The sequence below is a fragment of the Pseudorasbora parva genome, chromosome 6, assembly GCF_024679245.1.
Source record: "Pseudorasbora parva isolate DD20220531a chromosome 6, ASM2467924v1, whole genome shotgun sequence".
NCBI lineage: Eukaryota > Metazoa > Chordata > Actinopteri > Cypriniformes > Gobionidae > Pseudorasbora > Pseudorasbora parva.
The window spans coordinates 663,321-686,008 of NC_090177.1; the positions used below are offsets into that span (position 1 = coordinate 663,321).

The following is a 22,688-nucleotide window of genomic DNA, read 5'->3' on the forward strand; positions in this document are numbered from 1 at the left end:
GTGCACTACCTAGTTTGCTTCACCTAGGGTGTACTACCTAGTGTACTTTATATAGTGTGCAGTACCTAGTTTACTTCACCTAGTGTGATGAGAGAGGCCCCCTATGGGAATCCAGAGATTCGAGAAGATCAGAGAAACACAGAATTGTCACCCCAAAAAACCCAAAGGGGTACCCCTTATAAATTTTTTGGGTTGGAAAAACATGTATCTCAGATCTTCTTGAAACTCTAGATTCTGATAGGGGGCACTGAGGCGTAGACAGTAGTGCACGTGTGGTGGCCCTAGAGCCTTCCAGAGCTGAACAGGAGCCAAAAACATAAAGACATGCCTCTTCCCAATTATTGAGCGCCGCCAGATAACCGGTCCACGGACACATTGTTTAAAGATGATATTTCACATTTAATATACATTTTCATGGATTAAAACACCTCTGCTGTACTAGGCAAACTCAACCGCACACATTCATCTAACTTTTGAGTAATATGAGTTCTTAATTTGCATAGAAAAAGCAGTGTCCATGGGCCCCTTATTTGGGTGCCACTGCATAAATTGGAAATGGGATGCCTTTGTGTTTCCGCTCCTGAGGGCTGTAGGGCCACCAGACTTGCGCTCCAGTGTACGCTTCCGTGCCACCTATGGGAATCCAGAGATTTAAGAAGATCAGAAAAACTCAAAATTGTCACCCCAAAAAACCCATACCCCTTATATATTTTTTGTGTCTGAAAAACATGTATTTCAGATCTTCTCGAAACTCTGGATTCTGATAGGGGGCTCTGAGACGTAGACAGGAGTGCAAGTGTGGTGGTCCTAGAGCCTTCCAGAAGTGAACGGGAGCCAAACACATAAAGACAGGCCTCTTCCCAATTATTGAGCGCCGCCAGATAAGCAGTCCGCTGACATAGTGTTTATAGATGATATTTCACATTTAATATACATTTTCAAGGATGAATGAAACTCTACTGTACTAAGCAGACCCAGACCCACTTCTGATGGAACATTTGCAATGGACTGAACTGGAACATCATGAGTCCTTGATCACTTGGAATCCACTATGGAGTTGATTTATTTATTTAATTTCATTTACAAAATTGTGCACTATGCAGCAAAAGCAGCATTCTATATGTATATAGGTGAGTTTGGGTTGTTTTAAATGTTTGTTTTTTTTTAAATATTTAAATATCATAGAGTTGTTTGTGTTTGTATGGATTGGCTGTACACATGAAAACACAACGGTGTAATTTTCAGATTTATCCATTCTGGGTTTTTAAAAATAGTGGTTTCAGGCTCCCAAAATGCTGGATCTGTCTGGACGAAAAACTGATATAATTCATTTATTTGGTGCTTTTTTACCAGTTGATGTGGAATAATACTCTGTGTGTGTGTGTGTGTGTGTGTGTGTGTGTGTGTGTGTGTGTGTGTGTGTGTGTGTGTGTTGGGTTTTCATTCAGTAGAGCTCAATGAATCACAAGAGATGAACATTGAAACTTCAGTTCTATGGGATATAACATCAGCTTCAATGCTGAGTGATTGATTAATTATTGATCTCATTAATTAGCTAATTTGCTCCAACAATGAGTTAACGAGTCCTCCAGGTGGTACAAATGGTGTTCTGTTTGGCTTTAAAAGACTTGGTTGGTTTGGACATTTTGCTGGCATTTGCTTTCTTAGTGGCTTGGGTTGTGTTATACAATGGGCTTGATTAAAGTTACCGTTTTAATGGTTCTTTATCACCAGTTGGTGTGTCATGGTGAGTTATTTTTTTGTTTGCTTAACGTAAATTGTATTATTTGTTTTTGTTTAATATCTGTGTTTTCCAGTTTTCAGCTCCCCAATTGAAGCGGTATCCTTGGATCCTTCCTGGAGTAATGCTGGAAAAAGTTTGTAGACCTCTTTGTGTTTCTTAATCTAATGTTCTGTTGTTGTGTTAAAGAGTATGAGTTTAATAACCCATTTGCATGGTTCTTGTTACTTTTGGTGTTAGCTGAGGGATCTGGTTCTGTCAACGCCACCTTAACCCAGAATAATGCTGAGGGATCTGGTTCTGTCAGCTCCACCTTAACCCAGAATAATACTGAGGGATCCGGTTCTGTCAACTCGCCCTTAACCCAGAATAATGCTGAGGGATCCGATTCTGTCAACTCCACCCTCACCCAGGATGATGCTGAGGGATCTGGTTCTGTCAACGCCACCTTAACCCAGAATAATACCGAGGGATCCGGTTCTGTCAACGCCACCTTAACCAAGAATAATGCTGAGGGATCTGGTTCTGTCAACTCCACCTTAACCCAGAATAATGCTGAGGGATCCGGTTCTGTCAACTCCACCCTCACCCAGGATGATGCTGAGGGATCTGGTTCTGTCAACGCCACCTTAACCCAGAATAATACTGAGGGATCCAGTTCTGTCAACTCCACCCTCATCCAGGATGATTCTGAGGGATCTGGTTCTGTCAACTCCACCTTAACCCAGAATAATGCTGAGGGATCCGGTTCTGTCAACTCCACCCTCACCCAGGATGATGCTGAGGGATCTGGTTCTGTCAACGCCACCTTAACCCAGAATAATACCGAGGGATCCGGTTCTGTCAACGCCACCTTAACCAAGAATAATGCTGAGGGATCTGGTTCTGTCAACTCCACCTTAACCCAGAATAATGCTGAGGGATCCGGTTCTGTCAACTCCACCCTCACCCAGGATGATGCTGAGGGATCTGGTTCTGTCAACGCCACCTTAACCCAGAATAATGCTGAGGGATCCGGTTCTGTCAACTCCTCCCTCATCCAGGATGATTCTGAGGGATCTGGTTCTGTCAACTCCACCTTAACCCAGAATAATGCTGAGGGATCCGGTTCTGTCAACTCCACCTTAACCAAGAATAATGCTGAGGGATCTGGTTCTGTCAACTCCACCTTAACCCAGAATAATGCTGAGGGATCCGGTTCTGTCAACTCCACCCTCACCCAGGATGATGCTGAGGGATCTGGTTCTGTCAACTCCACCTTAACCCAGAATAATGCTGAGGGATCCGGTTCTGTCAACTCCACCTTAACCCAGAATAATGCTGAGGGAGCCGGTTCTGTCAACTCCACCCTCACCCAGGATGATGCTGAGGGATCTGGTTCTGTCAACGCCACCTTAACCCAGAATAATACTGAGGGATCCAGTTCTGTCAACTCCACCTTAACCCAGAATAATGCTGAGGGATCCGGTTCTGTCAACTCCACCCTCATCCAGGATGATTCTGAGGGATCTGGTTCTGTCAACTCCACCTTAACCCAGAATAATGCTGAGGGATCCGGTTCTGTCAACTCCACCTTAACCAAGAATAATGCTGAGGGATCTGGTTCTGTCAACTCCACCTTAACCCAGAATAATGCTGAGGGGTCCGGTTCTGTCAACTCCACCCTCACCCAGGATGATGCTGAGGGATCCGGTTCTGTCAACTCCACCTTAACCCAGAATAATGCTGAGGGAGCCGGTTCTGTCAACTCCACCTTAACCCAGAATAATGCTGAGGGATCTGGTTCTGTCAACTCCACCTTAACCCAGAATAATGCTGAGGGGATCTGATTCTGTCAGCCGGCTCGGGGGGGATCCGGTTCTTCATCCTGGATAATGAGGGGTCTGGCTGATGGTTATATTTTGGCTGTTTCTTAACTGTTTGCATGATCCAAGATTTTGTGTAACAAAATAAATTTTATATTTCTGAATGTGTTGGTTTGTTAACCCTACTTTGCTTGTAGAATAAGCTCTTTACAGACTCTTGGGTTAGTTTGTAATGCTATTAGCATGTGGGTAACGGGTGCCCTGTCTTGAGGTTGGGTCTTGCCCAACAATTCTTGCACTAAAGTTCTGTCAACACTGCTTCTTACTTTAATTTCTTAGACTATGACAGGACATTGCTAGCAATATCTAAAGCAGAAAGAAGGACTGGTTTGTCCAACATTTGTTACATGCGTTTTGTGGCGCTAAAGATTTGTTTTCATCCATTTCTTTAGGTTTCTAATCTTACATCAAACCAAGTGACTTCTCATATGATACAGGTGTTCATTACTTCAAGTATTTAAAGGGTTTCAGTGTGACAACGGCACGTCTAGAATCATATTTTCTAGAATGGTATATCAACTGTTTTGAGAGCATAATGTTTATTTCCAATGGCTGCATTGCTCAATACTGCAAATTTATCATTTGGGATATTTTTGTTTTACTGACTAGCCAAGCAAATACATTTAAGTTGAATCCACTCTCAAATCTTGATCTAAACTAATTTATAACAAAATGTAGGCTAGATGAGATTCATTGTGCAGACGGCTTCATTGGCCACAGTGGAATATTGTAAGGTTGTGTTGAATTGAGGTTAACTTTTTAGTGATTAAGGGAGTGACCTTTCCACACTTTTTTTTTTTTTAAGGTGACATATCCATTCAGAATTTTAATTGGTTATTTATACAGTATTCCATGCCTATGCAGTGTTTGCTTTTCTGTTCAAATAATAGTTTGCGACTGTAGCCCTTTTGATTTTATCTGAAGCATTTATCCTGGGATGTGTAGGTTGTTGCTAGATGACACAACACATTCATGACGTTCTATTTAAAGGTTTTTGACTTCAGAAGAAAATGTTTCAGGTCTTGTTTATTTGTGTACTAAAATCTGCAATGCGTTGTAACCTCTTTCTCTGAGTTTGCTGAGAGTACTGCAGGTGCGAGTGAGTTTTTCTCTGCTTTCTCTTAACTTACACAATGTTTCTGCTTCAAAGTTTTGGAGCGTAGATCTATTCTAAGCAGTTGTTTGTGATTGTAAAAACCATATCTTTTAGCTGTCGGAGAATTTGTCAATTTCGATAGCGTATAATCAGCTTCTACAGTGCTGCTGTGGTTTTTCCTGACACTATTGGAAAAAAAACAGTATTGTACAGAATGGCATTGTTATATTTGTAATATTGCTTACTTAAACCTGTGGACTATAGGCTACCAAGTAGCAATCCACATCAACAGTGTAAAAATAGGCCAGTTCCAGACTCGGCAACACTGAACCGAGCGCCTTTAAATAGTTTTTGTTTGAGAGGGGTTTTTAAAAAGAAAAAATTAGCAGAAAAGTGTTTTTCTCTTTTTGTTTTGTTTTTTGTTTTGATTAGATTTTGACATGCTTCAAAGCCTGCAACAATAGGAGACCAGACCATAACCAGGTAGGCTAAATACACTCACCTGAAGGAGTATTAAGAACACACACTAATACTGTGTTTGACCCCTTTCACCTTCAGAACTGCCTTAATTCTACGTGGCATTGATCAACAAGCTGCTGAAAGCATTCTTTAGAAATGTTGGCCCATATTGATAGGAGAGCATCTTGCAGTTGATGGAGATTTGTGGGATGCATATCCAGGGCATGAAGCTCCCGTTCCACCACATCCAAAAGATGCTCTATTGGGTTGAGATCTGGTGACTGTGGCGGCCATTTTAGTTCAGTCAACTCATTGTCATGTTCAAGAAACCAATTTGAAATGATTGGAGCTTTGTGACATGGTGCATTATCCTGCTGGAAGTAGCCACCAGAGGATGGGTACATGGTGGTCATAAAGGGATGGACATGGTCAGAAACAATGCTCAGGTAGACCGTGGCATTTAAACGATGCCCAATTGGCAGTAAGGGGCCTGAAGTGTGCCAAGAAAACATCCTACACACCATTACACCACCACCACCAGCCTGCACAGTGGTAACAAGGCATGATGGATCCATGTTCTCATTCTGTTTAGGCCAAATTCAAGGAACTTGAAACTGGAGACACATTCAACAGCCATTCCATTGATGTCACTTGACCTACAGACCTGTTTCTCTCCTACCATTCATAGCGAAAACACTAGAAAGAGTTGTTTTAAAGTCTCCAGGTCTCATCTTTCCTCTCACAGTCTAATCAACTGGACATAAACCAGTCAGGTTTCAAAAAGGGCCACTCAGCTGAGACGGCATTATTGTCAGTTACTGAAGCCCTGCGGCTGGCTAAAGCTGCATCCAAATCATCAGTCCTCATCCTCCTTGATCTGTTTGCTGCCTTTGACACTGTGAATCATCAGATTCTCCTATCCACCCTCTCATCACTGGGCATCACAGGGACTCCACTCCACTGGTTTGAGTCCTATCTCACAGGTAGCTTTTTTTAAGGTTGTCTGGAGAGGAGAGGTATCCAAAAAACACATCAACTGACCACGGGGGTTCCTCAGGGCTCACTGCTTGGACCTCTCCTCTTCTCCATTTACACTACATCACTGGGACCCATTATTCAGGCACACAGCCTCTCATATCATTGTTATGCTGATGACACACAAGCTCTACCTCTCCTTGGAACCAGATGATCCGACAGTAGCTGCACGAATCTCAAGCTGTCTGGCGGACATCTCGGCATGGATGAAAAAACATCACCTGCAGCTCAATTTAGCAAAGACTGAGCTGCTCGTCTTCCCTGCTAATCTGACCATACAACACGATTTTACCAGCTGTCCTTCAAAAACCACATCTCAAAGACAGCTCGGTCATGCAGGTTTGTGTTGCACAACATCAGGAAGATCAGACTGTTCCTTACATAGCATGCAACACAGCTTCTTGTCCAAGCCCTGCTCATTTCTAGACTTGACTATTGCAATGCGCTTCTGATGCGTGATTCCTCACCCCGTAATACTGGTGGAGAATGCGGGCAGATTTGGGAGGAAACACCGACAAGCAAACCCGCCCAGATTAATTTTGGCCGTGTCTGTCATTTTTTAAAACTTTTTTCCCCTTCCCTTGGTGTCTTTCCAGGCAGCTGCTCCTCCTCAGTCATGGAAGTGTTGTTAAAGCATCTCACGGAGGCAAATTGTGGAACCGCGCCGCCCAACGAGTTCCACCACCAGATCCCCGCGCTCAGGCCACGCAGCTGTTACTGCGTAACCAAAACTCCATCAGGGCATGATAGAGAAAAATAAACCTTAAGAGAAACCAGACTCAGTCGGGGTGCCAGTTCTCCTCTGGCCTATTAACACACCGTGTATGATTATTATTCTGGCAACCTTACAGGTCAGAAAACATATTAGATCACAATATTCAAAATTTCTGGGTATCACTCAAGAGGCGGGATTATAGAGGATAACTAACCTTAACTACCTAGTGTACTTCACCTAGTGTGCACTACCTGTAAATAAACATAACTACCTAGTGTACTTCACCTAATGTCCACTACCTAGTGTACTTCACCTAGTGTTCATTACCTAGTGTACTTCACATAGTGTGCACTACCTAGTGCACTTCACCTTGTGTGCACTACCTAGTTTACTTCATCTAGTGTGCACTACCTAGTTTACTTCATCTAGTGTGCACTATCTAGTGTACTTCACCAAGTGTGCACTACCTAGTGTACTTCAACTAGTGTGCACTACCTAGTTTGCTTCACCTAGGGTGTACTACCTAGTGTACTTTATATAGTGTGCAGTACCTAGTTTACTTCACCTAGTGTGATGAGAGAGGCCCCCTATGGGAATCCAGAGATTCGAGAAGATCAGAGAAACACAGAATTGTCACCCCAAAAAACCCAAAGGGGTACCCCTTATAAATTTTTTGGGTTGGAAAAACATGTATCTCAGATCTTCTTGAAACTCTAGATTCTGATAGGGGGCACTGAGGCGTAGACAGTAGTGCACGTGTGGTGGCCCTAGAGCCTTCCAGAGCTGAACAGGAGCCAAAAACATAAAGACATGCCTCTTCCCAATTATTGAGCGCCGCCAGATAACCGGTCCGCGGACACATTGTTTAAAGATGATATTTCACATTTAATATACATTTTCATGGATTAAAACACCTCTGCTGTACTAGGCAAACTCAACCGCACACATTCATCTAACTTTTGAGTAATATGAGTTCTTAATTTGCATAGAAAAAGCAGTGTCCATGGGCCCCTTATTTGGGTGCCACTGCATAAATTGGAAATGGGATGCCTTTGTGTTTCCGCTCCTGAGGGCTGTAGGGCCACCAGACTTGCGCTCCAGTGTACGCTTCCGTGCCACCTATGGGAATCCAGAGATTTAAGAAGATCAGAAAAACTCAAAATTGTCACCCCAAAAAACCCATACCCCTTATATATTTTTTGTGTCTGAAAAACATGTATTTCAGATCTTCTCGAAACTCTGGATTCTGATAGGGGGCACTGAGACGTAGACAGGAGTGCAAGTGTGGTGGTCCTAGAGCCTTCCAGAAGTGAACGGGAGCCAAACACATAAAGACAGGCCTCTTCCCAATTATTGAGCGCCGCCAGATAAGCAGTCCGCAGACATAGTGTTTATAGATGATATTTCACATTTAATATACATTTTCAAGGATGAATGAAACTCTACTGTACTAAGCAGACCCAGACCCACTTCTGATGGAACATTTGCAATGGACTGAACTGGAACATCATGAGTCCTTGATCACTTGGAATCCACTATGGAGTTGATTTATTTATTTAATTTCATTTACAAAATTGTGCACTATGCAGCAAAAGCAGCATTCTATATGTATATAGGTGAGTTTGGGTTGTTTTAAATGTTTTTTTTTTTTTTAATATTTAAATATCATAGAGTTGTTTGTGTTTGTATGGATTGGCTGTACACATGAAAACACAACGGTGTAATTTTCAGATTTATCCATTCTGGGTTTTTAAAAATAGTGGTTTCAGGCTCCCAAAATGCTGGATCTGTCTGGACGAAAAACTGATATAATTCATTTATTTGGTGCTTTTTTACCAGTTGATGTGGAATAATACTCTGTGTGTGTGTGTGTGTGTGTGTGTGTGTGTGTGTGTGTGTGTGTGTGTGTGTGTGTGTGTGTGTCTGTGTGTGTGTCTGTGTGTGTGTTGGGTTTTCATTCAGTAGAGCTCAATGAATCACAAGAGATGAACATTGAAACTTCAGTTCTATGGGATATAACATCAGCTTCAATGCTGAGTGATTGATTAATTATTGATCTCATTAATTAGCTGATTTGCTCCAATAATGAGTTAACGAGTCCTCCAGGTGGTACAAATGGTGTTCTGTTTGGCTTTAAAAGACTTGGTTGGTTTGGACATTTTGCTGGCATTTGCTTTCTTAGTGGCTTGGGTTGTGTTATACAATGGGCTTGATTAAAGTTACCGTTTTAATGGTTCTTTATCACCAGTTGGTGTGTCATGGTGAGTTATTTTTTTGTTTGCTTAACGTAAATTGTATTATTTGTTTTTGTTTAATATCTGTGTTTTCCAGTTTTCAGCTCCCCAATTGAAGCGGTATCCTTGGATCCTTCCTGGAGTAATGCTGGAAAAAGTTTGTAGACCTCTTTGTGTTTCTTAATCTAATGTTCTGTTGTTGTGTTAAAGAGTATGAGTTTAATAACCCATTTGCATGGTTCTTGTTACTTTTGGTGTTAGCTGAGGGATCTGGTTCTGTCAACGCCACCTTAACCCAGAATAATGCTGAGGGATCTGGTTCTGTCAACTCCACCTTAACCCAGAATAATGCTGAGGGATCCGGTTCTGTCAACTCCACCCTCACCCAGGATGATGCTGAGGGATCTGGTTCTGTCAACGCCACCTTAACCCAGAATAATACTGAGGGATCCAGTTCTGTCAACTCCACCTTAACCCAGAATAATGCTGAGGGATCCGGTTCTGTCAACTCCACCCTCATCCAGGATGATTCTGAGGGATCTGGTTCTGTCAACTCCACCTTAACCCAGAATAATGCTGAGGGATCCGGTTCTGTCAACTCCACCTTAACCCAGAATAATGCTGAGGGAGCCGGTTCTGTCAACTCCACCTTAGCCCAGAATAATGCTGAGGGATCTGGTTCTGTCAACTCCACCTTAACCCAGAATAATGCTGAGGGATCCGGTTCTGTCAACTCCACCCTCACCCAGGATGATGCTGAGGGATCTGGTTCTGTCAACGCCACCTTAACCCAGAATAATACTGAGGGATCCAGTTCTGTCAACTCCACCGTAACCCAGAATAATGCTGAGGGATCCGGTTCTGTCAACTCCACCCTCATCCAGGATGATTCTGAGGGATCTGGTTCTGTCAACTCCACCTTAACCCAGAATAATGCTGAGGGATCCGGTTCTGTCAACTCCACCTTAACCAAGAATAATGCTGAGGGATCTGGTTCTGTCAACTCCACCTTAACCCAGAATAATGCTGAGGGGTCCGGTTCTGTCAACTCCACCCTCACCCAGGATGATGCTGAGGGATCTGGTTCTGTCAACTCCACCTTAACCCAGAATAATGCTGAGGGATCCGGTTCTGTCAACTCCACCTTAACCCAGAATAATGCTGAGGGAGCCGGTTCTGTCAACTCCACCTTAACCCAGAATAATGCTGAGGGATCTGGTTCTGTCAACTCCACCTTAACCCAGAATAATGCTGAGGGGATCTGATTCTGTCAGCCGGCTCGGGGGGGATCCGGTTCTTCATCCTGGATAATGAGGGGTCTGGCTGATGGTTATATTTTGGCTGTTTCTTAACTGTTTGCATGATCCAAGATTTTGTGTAACAAAATAAATTTTATATTTCTGAATGTGTTGGTTTGTTAACCCTACTTTGCTTGTAGAATAAGCTCTTTACAGACTCTTGGGTTAGTTTGTAATGCTATTAGCATGTGGGTAACGGGTGCCCTGTCTTGAGGTTGGGTCTTGCCCAACAATTCTTGCACTAAAGTTCTGTCAACACTGCTTCTTACTTTAATTTCTTAGACTATGACAGGACATTGCTAGCAATATCTAAAGCAGAAAGAAGGACTGGTTTGTCCAACATTTGTTACATGCGTTTTGTGGCGCTAAAGATTTGTTTTCATCCATTTCTTTAGGTTTCTAATCTTACATCAAACCAAGTGACTTCTCATATGATACAGGTGTTCATTACTTCAAGTATTTAAAGGGTTTCAGTGTGACAACGGCACGTCTAGAATCATATTTTCTAGAATGGTATATCAACTGTTTTGAGAGCATAATGTTTATTTCCAATGGCTGCATTGCTCAATACTGCAAATTTATCATTTGGGATATTTTTGTTTTACTGACTAGCCAAGCAAATACATTTAAGTTGAATCCACTCTCAAATCTTGATCTAAACTAATTTATAACAAAATGTAGGCTAGATGAGATTCATTGTGCAGACGGCTTCATTGGCCACAGTGGAATATTGTAAGGTTGTGTTGAATTGAGGTTAACTTTTTAGTGATTAAGGGAGTGACCTTTCCACACTTTTTTTTTTTTTTAAGGTGACATATCCATTCAGAATTTTAATTGGTTATTTATACAGTATTCCATGCCTATGCAGTGTTTGCTTTTCTGTTCAAATAATAGTTTGCGACTGTAGCCCTTTTGATTTTATCTGAAGCATTTATCCTGGGATGTGTAGGTTGTTGCTAGATGACACAACACATTCATGACGTTCTATTTAAAGGTTTTTGACTTCAGAAGAAAATGTTTCAGGTTTTGTTTATTTGTGTACTAAAATCTGCAATGCGTTGTAACCTCTTTCTCTGAGTTTGCTGAGAGTAATGCAGGTGCGAGTGAGTTTTTCTCTGCTTTCTCTTAACTTACACAATGTTTCTGCTTCAAAGTTTTGGAGCGTAGATCTATTCTAAGCAGTTGTTTGTGATTGTAAAAACCATATCTTTTAGCTGTCGGAGAATTTGTCAATTTCGATAGCGTATAATCAGCTTCTACAGTGCTGCTGTGGTTTTTCCTGACACTATTGGAAAAAAAACAGTATTGTACAGAATGGCATTGTTATATTTGTAATATTGCTTACTTAAACCTGTGGACTATAGGCTACCAAGTAGCAATCCACATCAACAGTGTAAAAATAGGCCAGTTCCAGACTCGGCAACACTGAACCGAGCGCCTTTAAATAGTTTTTGTTTGAGAGGGGTTTTTAAAAAGAAAAAATTAGCAGAAAAGTGTTTTTCTCTTTTTGTTTTGTTTTTTGTTTTGATTAGATTTTGACATGCTTCAAAGCCTGCAACAATAGGAGACCAGACCATAACCAGGTAGGCTAAATACACTCACCTGAAGGACTATTAAGAACACACACTAATACTGTGTTTGACCCCTTTCACCTTCAGAACTGCCTTAATTCTACGTGGCATTGATCAACAAGCTGCTGAAAGCATTCTTTAGAAATGTTGGCCCATATTGATAGGAGAGCATCTTGCAGTTGATGGAGATTTGTGGGATGCATATCCAGGGCACGAAGCTCCCGTTCCACCACATCCAAAAGATGCTCTATTGGGTTGAGATCTGGTGACTGTGGCGGCCATTTTAGTTCAGTCAACTCATTGTCATGTTCAAGAAACCAATTTGAAATGATTGGAGCTTTGTGACATGGTGCATTATCCTGCTGGAAGTAGCCACCAGAGGATGGGTACATGGTGGTCATAAAGGGATGGACATGGTCAGAAACAATGCTCAGGTAGACCGTGGCATTTAAACGATGCCCAATTGGCAGTAAGGGGCCTGAAGTGTGCCAAGAAAACATCCTACACACCATTACACCACCACCACCAGCCTGCACAGTGGTAACAAGGCATGATGGATCCATGTTCTCATTCTGTTTAGGCCAAATTCAAGGAACTTGAAACTGGAGACACATTCAACAGCCATTCCATTGATGTCACTTGACCTACAGACCTGTTTCTCTCCTACCATTCATAGCGAAAACACTAGAAAGAGTTGTTTTAAAGTCTCCAGGTCTCATCTTTCCTCTCACAGTCTAATCAACTGGACATAAACCAGTCAGGTTTCAAAAAGGGCCACTCAGCTGAGACGGCATTATTGTCAGTTACTGAAGCCCTGCGGCTGGCTAAAGCTGCATCCAAATCATCAGTCCTCATCCTCCTTGATCTGTCTGCTGCCTTTGACACTGTGAATCATCAGATTCTCCTATCCACCCTCTCATCACTGGGCATCACAGGGACTCCACTCCACTGGTTTGAGTCCTATCTCACAGGTAGCTTTTTTTAAGGTTGTCTGGAGAGGAGAGGTATCCAAAAAACACATCAACTGACCACGGGGGTTCCTCAGGGCTCACTGCTTGGACCTCTCCTCTTCTCCATTTACACTACATCACTGGGACCCATTATTCAGGCACACAGCCTCTCATATCATTGTTATGCTGATGACACACAAGCTCTACCTCTCCTTGGAACCAGATGATCCGACAGTAGCTGCACGAATCTCAAGCTGTCTGGCGGACATCTCGGCATGGATGAAAAAACATCACCTGCAGCTCAATTTAGCAAAGACTGAGCTGCTCGTCTTCCCTGCTAATCTGACCATACAACACGATTTTACCAGCTGTCCTTCAAAAACCACATCTCAAAGACAGCTCGGTCATGCAGGTTTGTGTTGCACAACATCAGGAAGATCAGACTGTTCCTTACATAGCATGCAACACAGCTTCTTGTCCAAGCCCTGCTCATTTCTAGACTTGACTATTGCAATGCGCTTCTGATGCGTGATTCCTCACCCCGTAATACTGGTGGAGAATGCGGGCAGATTTGGGAGGAAACACCGACAAGCAAACCCGCCCAGATTAATTTTGGCCGTGTCTGTCATTTTTTAAAACTTTTTTCCCCTTCCCTTGGTGTCTTTCCAGGCAGCTGCTCCTCCTCAGTCATGGAAGTGTTGTTAAAGCATCTCACGGAGGCAAATTGTGGAACCGCGCCGCCCAACGAGTTCCACCACCAGATCCCCGCGCTCAGGCCACGCAGCTGTTACTGCGTAACCAAAACTCCATCAGGGCATGATAGAGAAAAATAAACCTTAAGAGAAACCAGACTCAGTCGGGGTGCCAGTTCTCCTCTGGCCTATTAACACACCGTGTATGATTATTATTCTGGCAACCTTACAGGTCAGAAAACATATTAGATCACAATATTCAAAATTTCTGGGTATCACTCAAGAGGCGGGATTATAGAGGATAACTAACCTTAACTACCTAGTGTACTTCACCTAGTGTGCACTACCTGTAAATAAACATAACTACCTAGTGTACTTCACCTAATGTCCACTACCTAGTGTACTTCACCTAGTGTTCATTACCTAGTGTACTTCACATAGTGTGCACTACCTAGTGCACTTCACCTTGTGTGCACTACCTAGTTTACTTCATCTAGTGTGCACTACCTAGTTTACTTCATCTAGTGTGCACTATCTAGTGTACTTCACCAAGTGTGCACTACCTAGTGTACTTCAACTAGTGTGCACTACCTAGTTTGCTTCACCTAGGGTGTACTACCTAGTGTACTTTATATAGTGTGCAGTACCTAGTTTACTTCACCTAGTGTGATGAGAGAGGCCCCCTATGGGAATCCAGAGATTCGAGAAGATCAGAGAAACACAGAATTGTCACCCCAAAAAACCCAAAGGGGTACCCCTTATAAATTTTTTGGGTTGGAAAAACATGTATCTCAGATCTTCTTGAAACTCTAGATTTTGATAGGGGGCACTGACCGTAGTGCAAGTGTGGTGGCCCTAGAGCCTTCCAGAGCTGAACAGGAGCCAAAAACATAAAGACATGCCTCTTCCCAATTATTGAGCGCCGCCAGATAACCGGTCCGCGGACACATTGTTTAAAGATGATATTTCACATTTAATATACATTTTCATGGATTAAAACACCTCTGCTGTACTAGGCAAACTCAACCGCACACATTCATCTAACTTTTGAGTAATATGAGTTCTTCATTTGCATAGAAAAAGCAGTGTCCATGGGCCCCTTATTTGGGTGCCACTGCATAAATTGGAAATGGGATGCGTTTGTGTTTCCGCTCCTGAGGGCTGTAGGGCCACCAGACTTGCGCTCCAGTGTACGCTTCCGTGCCACCTATGGGAATCCAGAGATTTAAGAAGATCAGAAAAACTCAAAATTGTCACCCCAAAAAACCCATACCCCTTATATATTTTTTGTGTCTGAAAAACATGTATTTCAGATCTTCTCGAAACTCTGGATTCTGATAGGGGGCACTGAAACGTAGACAGGAGTGCAAGTGTGGTGGTCCTAGAGCCTTCCAGAAGTGAACGGGAGCCAAACACATAAAGACAGGCCTCTTCCCAATTATTGAGCGCCGCCAGATAATCAGTCCGCAGACATAGTGTTTATAGATGATATTTCACATTTAATATACATTTTCAAGGATGAATGAAACTCTACTGTACTAAGCAGACCCAGACCCACTTCTGATGGAACATTTGCAATGGACTGAACTGGAACATCATGAGTCCTTGATCACTTGGAATCCACTATGGAGTTGATTTATTTATTTAATTTCATTTACAAAATTGTGCACTATGCAGCAAAAGCAGCATTCTATATGTATATAGGTGAGTTTGGGTTGTTTTAAATGTTTTTTTTTTTTAAATATTTAAATATCATAGAGTTGTTTGTGTTTGTATGGATTGGCTGTACACATGAAAACACAACGGTGTAATTTTCAGATTTATCCATTCTGGGTTTTTAAAAATAGTGGTTTCAGGCTCCCAAAATGCTGGATCTGTCTGGACGAAAAACTGATATAATTCATTTATTTGGTGCTTTTTTACCAGTTGATGTGGAATAATACTCTGTGTGTGTGTGTGTGTGTGTGTGTGTGTGTGTGTGTGTGTGTGTGTGTGTGTGTGTGTGTGTGTGTGTGTGTGTGTGTGTGTGTGTGTGTGTGTGTCTGTGTGTGTGTCTGTGTGTGTGTTGGGTTTTCATTCAGTAGAGCTCAATGAATCACAAGAGATGAACATTGAAACTTCAGTTCTATGGGATATAACATCAGCTTCAATGCTGAGTGATTGATTAATTATTGATCTCATTAATTAGCTGATTTGCTCCAATAATGAGTTAACGAGTCCTCCAGGTGGTACAAATGGTGTTCTGTTTGGCTTTAAAAGACTTGGTTGGTTCGGACATTTTGCTGGCATTTGCTTTCTTAGTGGTTTGGGTTGTGTTATACAATGGGCTTGATTAAAGTTACCGTTTTAATGGTTCTTTATCACCAGTTGGTGTGTCATGGTGAGTTATTTTTTTGTTTGCTTAACGTAAATTGTATTATTTGTTTTTGTTTAATATCTGTGTTTTCCAGTTTTCAGCTCCCCAATTGAAGCGGTATCCTTGGATCCTTCCTGGAGTAATGCTGGAAAAAGTTTGTAGACCTCTTTGTGTTTCTTAATCTAATGTTCTGTTGTTGTGTTAAAGAGTATGAGTTTAATAACCCATTTGCATGGTTCTTGTTACTTTTGGTGTTAGCTGAGGGATCTGGTTCTGTCAACGCCACCTTAACCCAGAATAATGCTGAGGGATCTGGTTCTGTCAGCTCCACCTTAACCCAGAATAATACTGAGGGATCCGGTTCTGTCAACTCGCCCTTAACCCAGAATAATGCTGAGGGATCCGATTCTGTCAACTCCACCCTCACCCAGGATGATGCTGAGGGATCTGGTTCTGTCAACGCCACCTTAACCCAGAATAATACCGAGGGATCCGGTTCTGTCAACTCCACCTTAACCAAGAATAATGCTGAGGGATCTGGTTCTGTCAACTCCACCTTAACCCAGAATAATGCTGAGGGATCCGGTTCTGTCAACTCCACCCTCACCCAGGATGATGCTGAGGGATCTGGTTCTGTCAACGCCACCTTAACCCAGAATAATACCGAGGGATCCGGTTCTGTCAACGCCACCTTAACCAAGAATAATGCTGAGGGATCTGGTTCTGTCAACTCCACCTTAACCCAGAATAATGCTGAGGGATCCGGTTCTGTCAACTCCACCCTCACCCAGGATGATGCTGAGGGATCTGGTTCTGTCAACGCCACCTTAACCCAGAATAATACTGAGGGATCCAGTTCTGTCAACTCCACCTTAACCCAGAATAATGCTGAGGGATCCGGTTCTGTCAACTCCACCCTCATCCAGGATGATTCTGAGGGATCTGGTTCTGTCAACTCCACCTTAACCCAGAATAATGCTGAGGGATCCGGTTCTGTCAACTCCACCTTAACCAAGAATAATGCTGAGGGATCTGGTTCTGTCAACTCCACCTTAACCCAGAATAATGCTGAGGGATCCGGTTCTGTCAACTCCACCCTCACCCAGGATGATGCTGAGGGATCTGGTTCTGTCAACTCCACCTTAACCCAGAATAATGCTGAGGGATCCGGTTCTGTCAACTCCACCTTAACCCAGAATAATGCTGAGGGAGCCGGTTCTGTCAACTCCACCTTAACCCAGAATAATGCAGAGGGATCTGGTTCTGTCAACTCCACCTTAACCCAGAATAATGCTGAGGGGATCTGATTCTGTCAGCCGGCTCGGGGGGGATCCGGTTCTTCATCCTGGATAATGAGGGGTCTGGCTGATGGTTATATTTTGGCTGTTTCTTAACTGTTTGCATGATCCAAGATTTTGTGTAACAAAATAAATTTTATATTTCTGAATGTGTTGGTTTGTTAACCCTACTTTGCTTGTAGAATAAGCTCTTTACAGACTCTTGGGTTAGTTTGTAATGCTATTAGCATGTGGGTAACGGGTGCCCTGTCTTGAGGTTGGGTCTTGCCCAACAATTCTTGCACTAAAGTTCTGTCAACACTGCTTCTTACTTTAATTTCTTAGACTATGACAGGACATTGCTAGCAATATCTAAAGCAGAAAGAAGGACTGGTTTGTCCAACATTTGTTACATGCGTTTTGTGGCGCTAAAGATTTGTTTTCATCCATTTCTTTAGGTTTCTAATCTTACATCAAACCAAGTGACTTCTCATATGATACAGGTGTTCATTACTTCAAGTATTTAAAGGGTTTCAGTGTGACAACGGCACGTCTAGAATCATATTTTCTAGAATGGTATATCAACTGTTTTGAGAGCATAATGTTTATTTCCAATGGCTGCATTGCTCAATACTGCAAATTTATCATTTGGGATATTTTTGTTTTACTGACTAGCCAAGCAAATACATTTAAGTTGAATCCACTCTCAAATCTTGATCTAAACTAATTTATAACAAAATGTAGGCTAGATGAGATTCATTGTGCAGACGGCTTCATTGGCCACAGTGGAATATTGTAAGGTTGTGTTGAATTGAGGTTAACTTTTTAGTGATTAAGGGAGTGACCTTTCCACACTTTTTTTTTTTTTTAAGGTGACATATCCATTCAGAATTTTAATTGGTTATTTATACAGTATTCCATGCCTATGCAGTGTTTGCTTTTCTGTTCAAATAATAGTTTGCGACTGTAGCCCTTTTGATTTTATCTGAAGCATTTATCCTGGGATGTGTAGGTTGTTGCTAGATGACACAACACATTCATGACGTTCTATTTAAAGGTTTTTGACTTCAGAAGAAAATGTTTCAGGTTTTGTTTATTTGTGTACTAAAATCTGCAATGCGTTGTAACCTCTCTCTGAGTTTGCTGAGAGTAATGCAGGTGCGAGTGAGTTTTTCTCTGCTTTCTCTTAACTTACACAATGTTTCTGCTTCAAAGTTTTGGAGCGTAGATCTATTCTAAGCAGTTGTTTGTGATTGTAAAAACCATATCTTTTAGCTGTCGGAGAATTTGTCAATTTCGATAGCGTATAATCAGCTTCTACAGTGCTGCTGTGGTTTTTCCTGACACTATTGGAAAAAAAACAGTATTGTACAGAATGGCATTGTTATATTTGTAATATTGCTTACTTAAACCTGTGGACTATAGGCTACCAAGTAGCAATCCACATCAACAGTGTAAAAATAGGCCAGTTCCAGACTCGGCAACACTGAACCGAGCGCCTTTAAATAGTTTTTGTTTGAGAGGGGTTTTTAAAAAGAAAAAATTAGCAGAAAAGTGTTTTTCTCTTTTTGTTTTGTTTTTTGTTTTGATTAGATTTTGACATGCTTCAAAGCCTGCAACAATAGGAGACCAGACCATAACCAGGTAGGCTAAATACACTCACCTGAAGGACTATTAAGAACACACACTAATACTGTGTTTGACCCCTTTCACCTTCAGAACTGCCTTAATTCTACGTGGCATTGATCAACAAGCTGCTGAAAGCATTCTTTAGAAATGTTGGCCCATATTGATAGGAGAGCATCTTGCAGTTGATGGAGATTTGTGGGATGCATATCCAGGGCACGAAGCTCCCGTTCCACCACATCCAAAAGATGCTCTATTGGGTTGAGATCTGGTGACTGTGGCGGCCATTTTAGTTCAGTCAACTCATTGTCATGTTCAAGAAACCAATTTGAAATGATTGGAGCTTTGTGACATGGTGCATTATCCTGCTGGAAGTAGCCACCAGAGGATGGGTACATGGTGGTCATAAAGGGATGGACATGGTCAGAAACAATGCTCAGGTAGACCGTGGCATTTAAACGATGCCCAATTGGCAGTAAGGGGCCTGAAGTGTGCCAAGAAAACATCCTACACACCATTACACCACCACCACCAGCCTGCACAGTGGTAACAAGGCATGATGGATCCATGTTCTCATTCTGTTTAGGCCAAATTCAAGGAACTTGAAACTGGAGACACATTCAACAGCCATTCCATTGATGTCACTTGACCTACAGACCTGTTTCTCTCCTACCATTCATAGCGAAAACACTAGAAAGAGTTGTTTTAAAGTCTCCAGGTCTCATCTTTCCTCTCACAGTCTAATCAACTGGACATAAACCAGTCAGGTTTCAAAAAGGGCCACTCAGCTGAGACGGCATTATTGTCAGTTACTGAAGCCCTGCGGCTGGCTAAAGCTGCATCCAAATCATCAGTCCTCATCCTCCTTGATCTGTCTGCTGCCTTTGACACTGTGAATCATCAGATTCTCCTATCCACCCTCTCATCACTGGGCATCACAGGGACTCCACTCCACTGGTTTGAGTCCTATCTCACAGGTAGCTTTTTTTAAGGTTGTCTGGAGAGGAGAGGTATCCAAAAAACACATCAACTGACCACGGGGGTTCCTCAGGGCTCACTGCTTGGACCTCTCCTCTTCTCCATTTACACTACATCACTGGGACCCATTATTCAGGCACACAGCCTCTCATATCATTGTTATGCTGATGACACACAAGCTCTACCTCTCCTTGGAACCAGATGATCCGACAGTAGCTGCACGAATCTCAAGCTGTCTGGCGGACATCTCGGCATGGATGAAAAAACATCACCTGCAGCTCAATTTAGCAAAGACTGAGCTGCTCGTCTTCCCTGCTAATCTGACCATACAACACGATTTTACCAGCTGTCCTTCAAAAACCACATCTCAAAGACAGCTCGGTCATGCAGGTTTGTGTTGCACAACATCAGGAAGATCAGACTGTTCCTTACATAGCATGCAACACAGCTTCTTGTCCAAGCCCTGCTCATTTCTAGACTTGACTATTGCAATGCGCTTCTGATGCGTGATTCCTCACCCCGTAATACTGGTGGAGAATGCGGGCAGATTTGGGAGGAAACACCGACAAGCAAACCCGCCCAAATTAATTTTGGCCGTGTCTGTCATTTTTTAAAACTTTTTTCCCCTTCCCTTGGTGTCTTTCCAGGCAGCTGCTCCTCCTCAGTCATGGAAGTGTTGTTAAAGCATCTCACGGAGGCAAATTGTGGAACCGCGCCGCCCAACGAGTTCCACCACCAGATCCCCGCGCTCAGGCCACGCAGCTGTTACTGCGTAACCAAAACTCCATCAGGGCATGATAGAGAAAAATAAACCTTAAGAGAAACCAGACTCAGTCGGGGTGCCAGTTCTCCTCTGGCCTATTAACACACCGTGTATGATTATTATTCTGGCAACCTTACAGGTCAGAAAACATATTAGATCACAATATTCAAAATTTCTGGGTATCACTCAAGAGGCGGGATTATAGAGGATAACTAACCTTAACTACCTAGTGTACTTCACCTAGTGTGCACTACCTGTAAATAAACATAACTACCTAGTGTACTTCACCTAATGTCCACTACCTAGTGTACTTCACCTAGTGTTCATTACCTAGTGTACTTCACATAGTGTGCACTACCTAGTGCACTTCACCTTGTGTGCACTACCTAGTTTACTTCATCTAGTGTGCACTACCTAGTTTACTTCATCTAGTGTGCACTATCTAGTGTACTTCACCAAGTGTGCACTACCTAGTGTACTTACACTAGTGTGCACTACCTAGTTTGCTTCACCTAGGGTGTACTACCTAGTGTACTTTATATAGTGTGCAGTACCTAGTTTACTTCACCTAGTGTGATGAGAGAGGCCCCCTATGGGAATCCAGAGATTCGAGAAGATCAGAGAAACACAGAATTGTCACCCCAAAAAACCCAAAGGGGTACCCCTTATAAATTTTTTGGGTTGGAAAAACATGTATCTCAGATCTTCTTGAAACTCTAGATTTTGATAGGGGGCACTGACCGTAGTGCAAGTGTGGTGGCCCTAGAGCCTTCCAGAGCTGAACAGGAGCCAAAAACATAAAGACATGCCTCTTCCCAATTATTGAGCGCCGCCAGATAACCGGTCCGCGGACACATTGTTTAAAGATGATATTTCACATTTAATATACATTTTCATGGATTAAAACACCTCTGCTGTACTAGGCAAACTCAACCGCACACATTCATCTAACTTTTGAGTAATATGAGTTCTTCATTTGCATAGAAAAAGCAGTGTCCATGGGCCCCTTATTTGGGTGCCACTGCATAAATTGGAAATGGGATGCCTTTGTGTTTCCGCTCCTGAGGGCTGTAGGGCCACCAGACTTGCGCTCCAGTGTACGCTTCCGTGCCACCTATGGGAATCCAGAGATTTAAGAAGATCAGAAAAACTCAAAATTGTCACCCCAAAAAACCCATACCCCTTATATATTTTTTGTGTCTGAAAAACATGTATTTCAGATCTTCTCGAAACTCTGGATTCTGATAGGGGGCACTGAAACGTAGACAGGAGTGCAAGTGTGGTGGTCCTAGAGCCTTCCAGAAGTGAACGGGAGCCAAACACATAAAGACAGGCCTCTTCCCAATTATTGAGCGCCGCCAGATAATCAGTCCGCAGACATAGTGTTTATAGATGATATTTCACATTTAATATACATTTTCAAGGATGAATGAAACTCTACTGTACTAAGCAGACCCAGACCCACTTCTGATGGAACATTTGCAATGGACTGAACTGGAACATCATGAGTCCTTGATCACTTGGAATCCACTATGGAGTTGATTTATTTATTTAATTTCATTTACAAAATTGTGCACTATGCAGCAAAAGCAGCATTCTATATGTATATAGGTGAGTTTGGGTTGTTTTAAATGTTTTTTTTTTTTAAATATTTAAATATCATAGAGTTGTTTGTGTTTGTATGGATTGGCTGTACACATGAAAACACAACGGTGTAATTTTCAGATTTATCCATTCTGGGTTTTTAAAAATAGTGGTTTCAGGCTCCCAAAATGCTGGATCTGTCTGGACGAAAAACTGATATAATTCATTTATTTGGTGCTTTTTTACCAGTTGATGTGGAATAATACTCTGTGTGTGTGTGTGTGTGTGTGTGTGTGTGTGTGTGTGTGTGTGTGTGTGTGTGTGTGTGTGTGTGTGTGTGTGTGTGTGTGTGTGTCTGTGTGTGTGTTGGGTTTTCATTCAGTAGAGCTCAATGAATCACAAGAGATGAACATTGAAACTTCAGTTCTATGGGATATAACATCAGCTT

General features: G+C 42.3%; 3 protein-coding genes across 3 annotated transcripts; all 3 read left to right on the plus strand.

The window, feature by feature from the left end:
* Positions 1 to 1,635: 1,635 nt before the first annotated feature.
* On the plus strand, positions 1,636 to 6,956 carry LOC137079131 (dentin sialophosphoprotein-like). Its single transcript, XM_067447095.1, has 4 exons — positions 1,636 to 1,747; positions 1,818 to 3,298; positions 6,347 to 6,535; positions 6,793 to 6,956. The coding sequence occupies exons 2-4, from the start codon at positions 1,909 to 1,911 to the stop codon at positions 6,954 to 6,956; spliced, it is 1,743 nt and encodes a 580-aa protein (XP_067303196.1). The 5' UTR covers positions 1,636 to 1,747; positions 1,818 to 1,908.
* Positions 6,957 to 9,060: 2,104 nt separating this feature from the next.
* Positions 9,061 to 10,550, plus strand: LOC137078254 (sericin-2-like). The gene is made up of 2 exons (XM_067445407.1): positions 9,061 to 9,172; positions 9,243 to 10,550. Exon 2 carries the CDS (start codon positions 9,334 to 9,336, stop codon positions 10,408 to 10,410), a length of 1,077 nt encoding a protein of 358 aa, XP_067301508.1. The 5' UTR covers positions 9,061 to 9,172; positions 9,243 to 9,333; the 3' UTR covers positions 10,411 to 10,550.
* A 5,632-nt stretch (positions 10,551 to 16,182) lies between these two features.
* Positions 16,183 to 17,459, plus strand: LOC137078253 (sericin-2-like). The gene has a single exon (XM_067445406.1). It carries the CDS (start codon positions 16,198 to 16,200, stop codon positions 17,317 to 17,319), a length of 1,122 nt encoding a protein of 373 aa, XP_067301507.1. The 5' UTR covers positions 16,183 to 16,197; the 3' UTR covers positions 17,320 to 17,459.
* Positions 17,460 to 22,688: the final 5,229 nt, after the last annotated feature.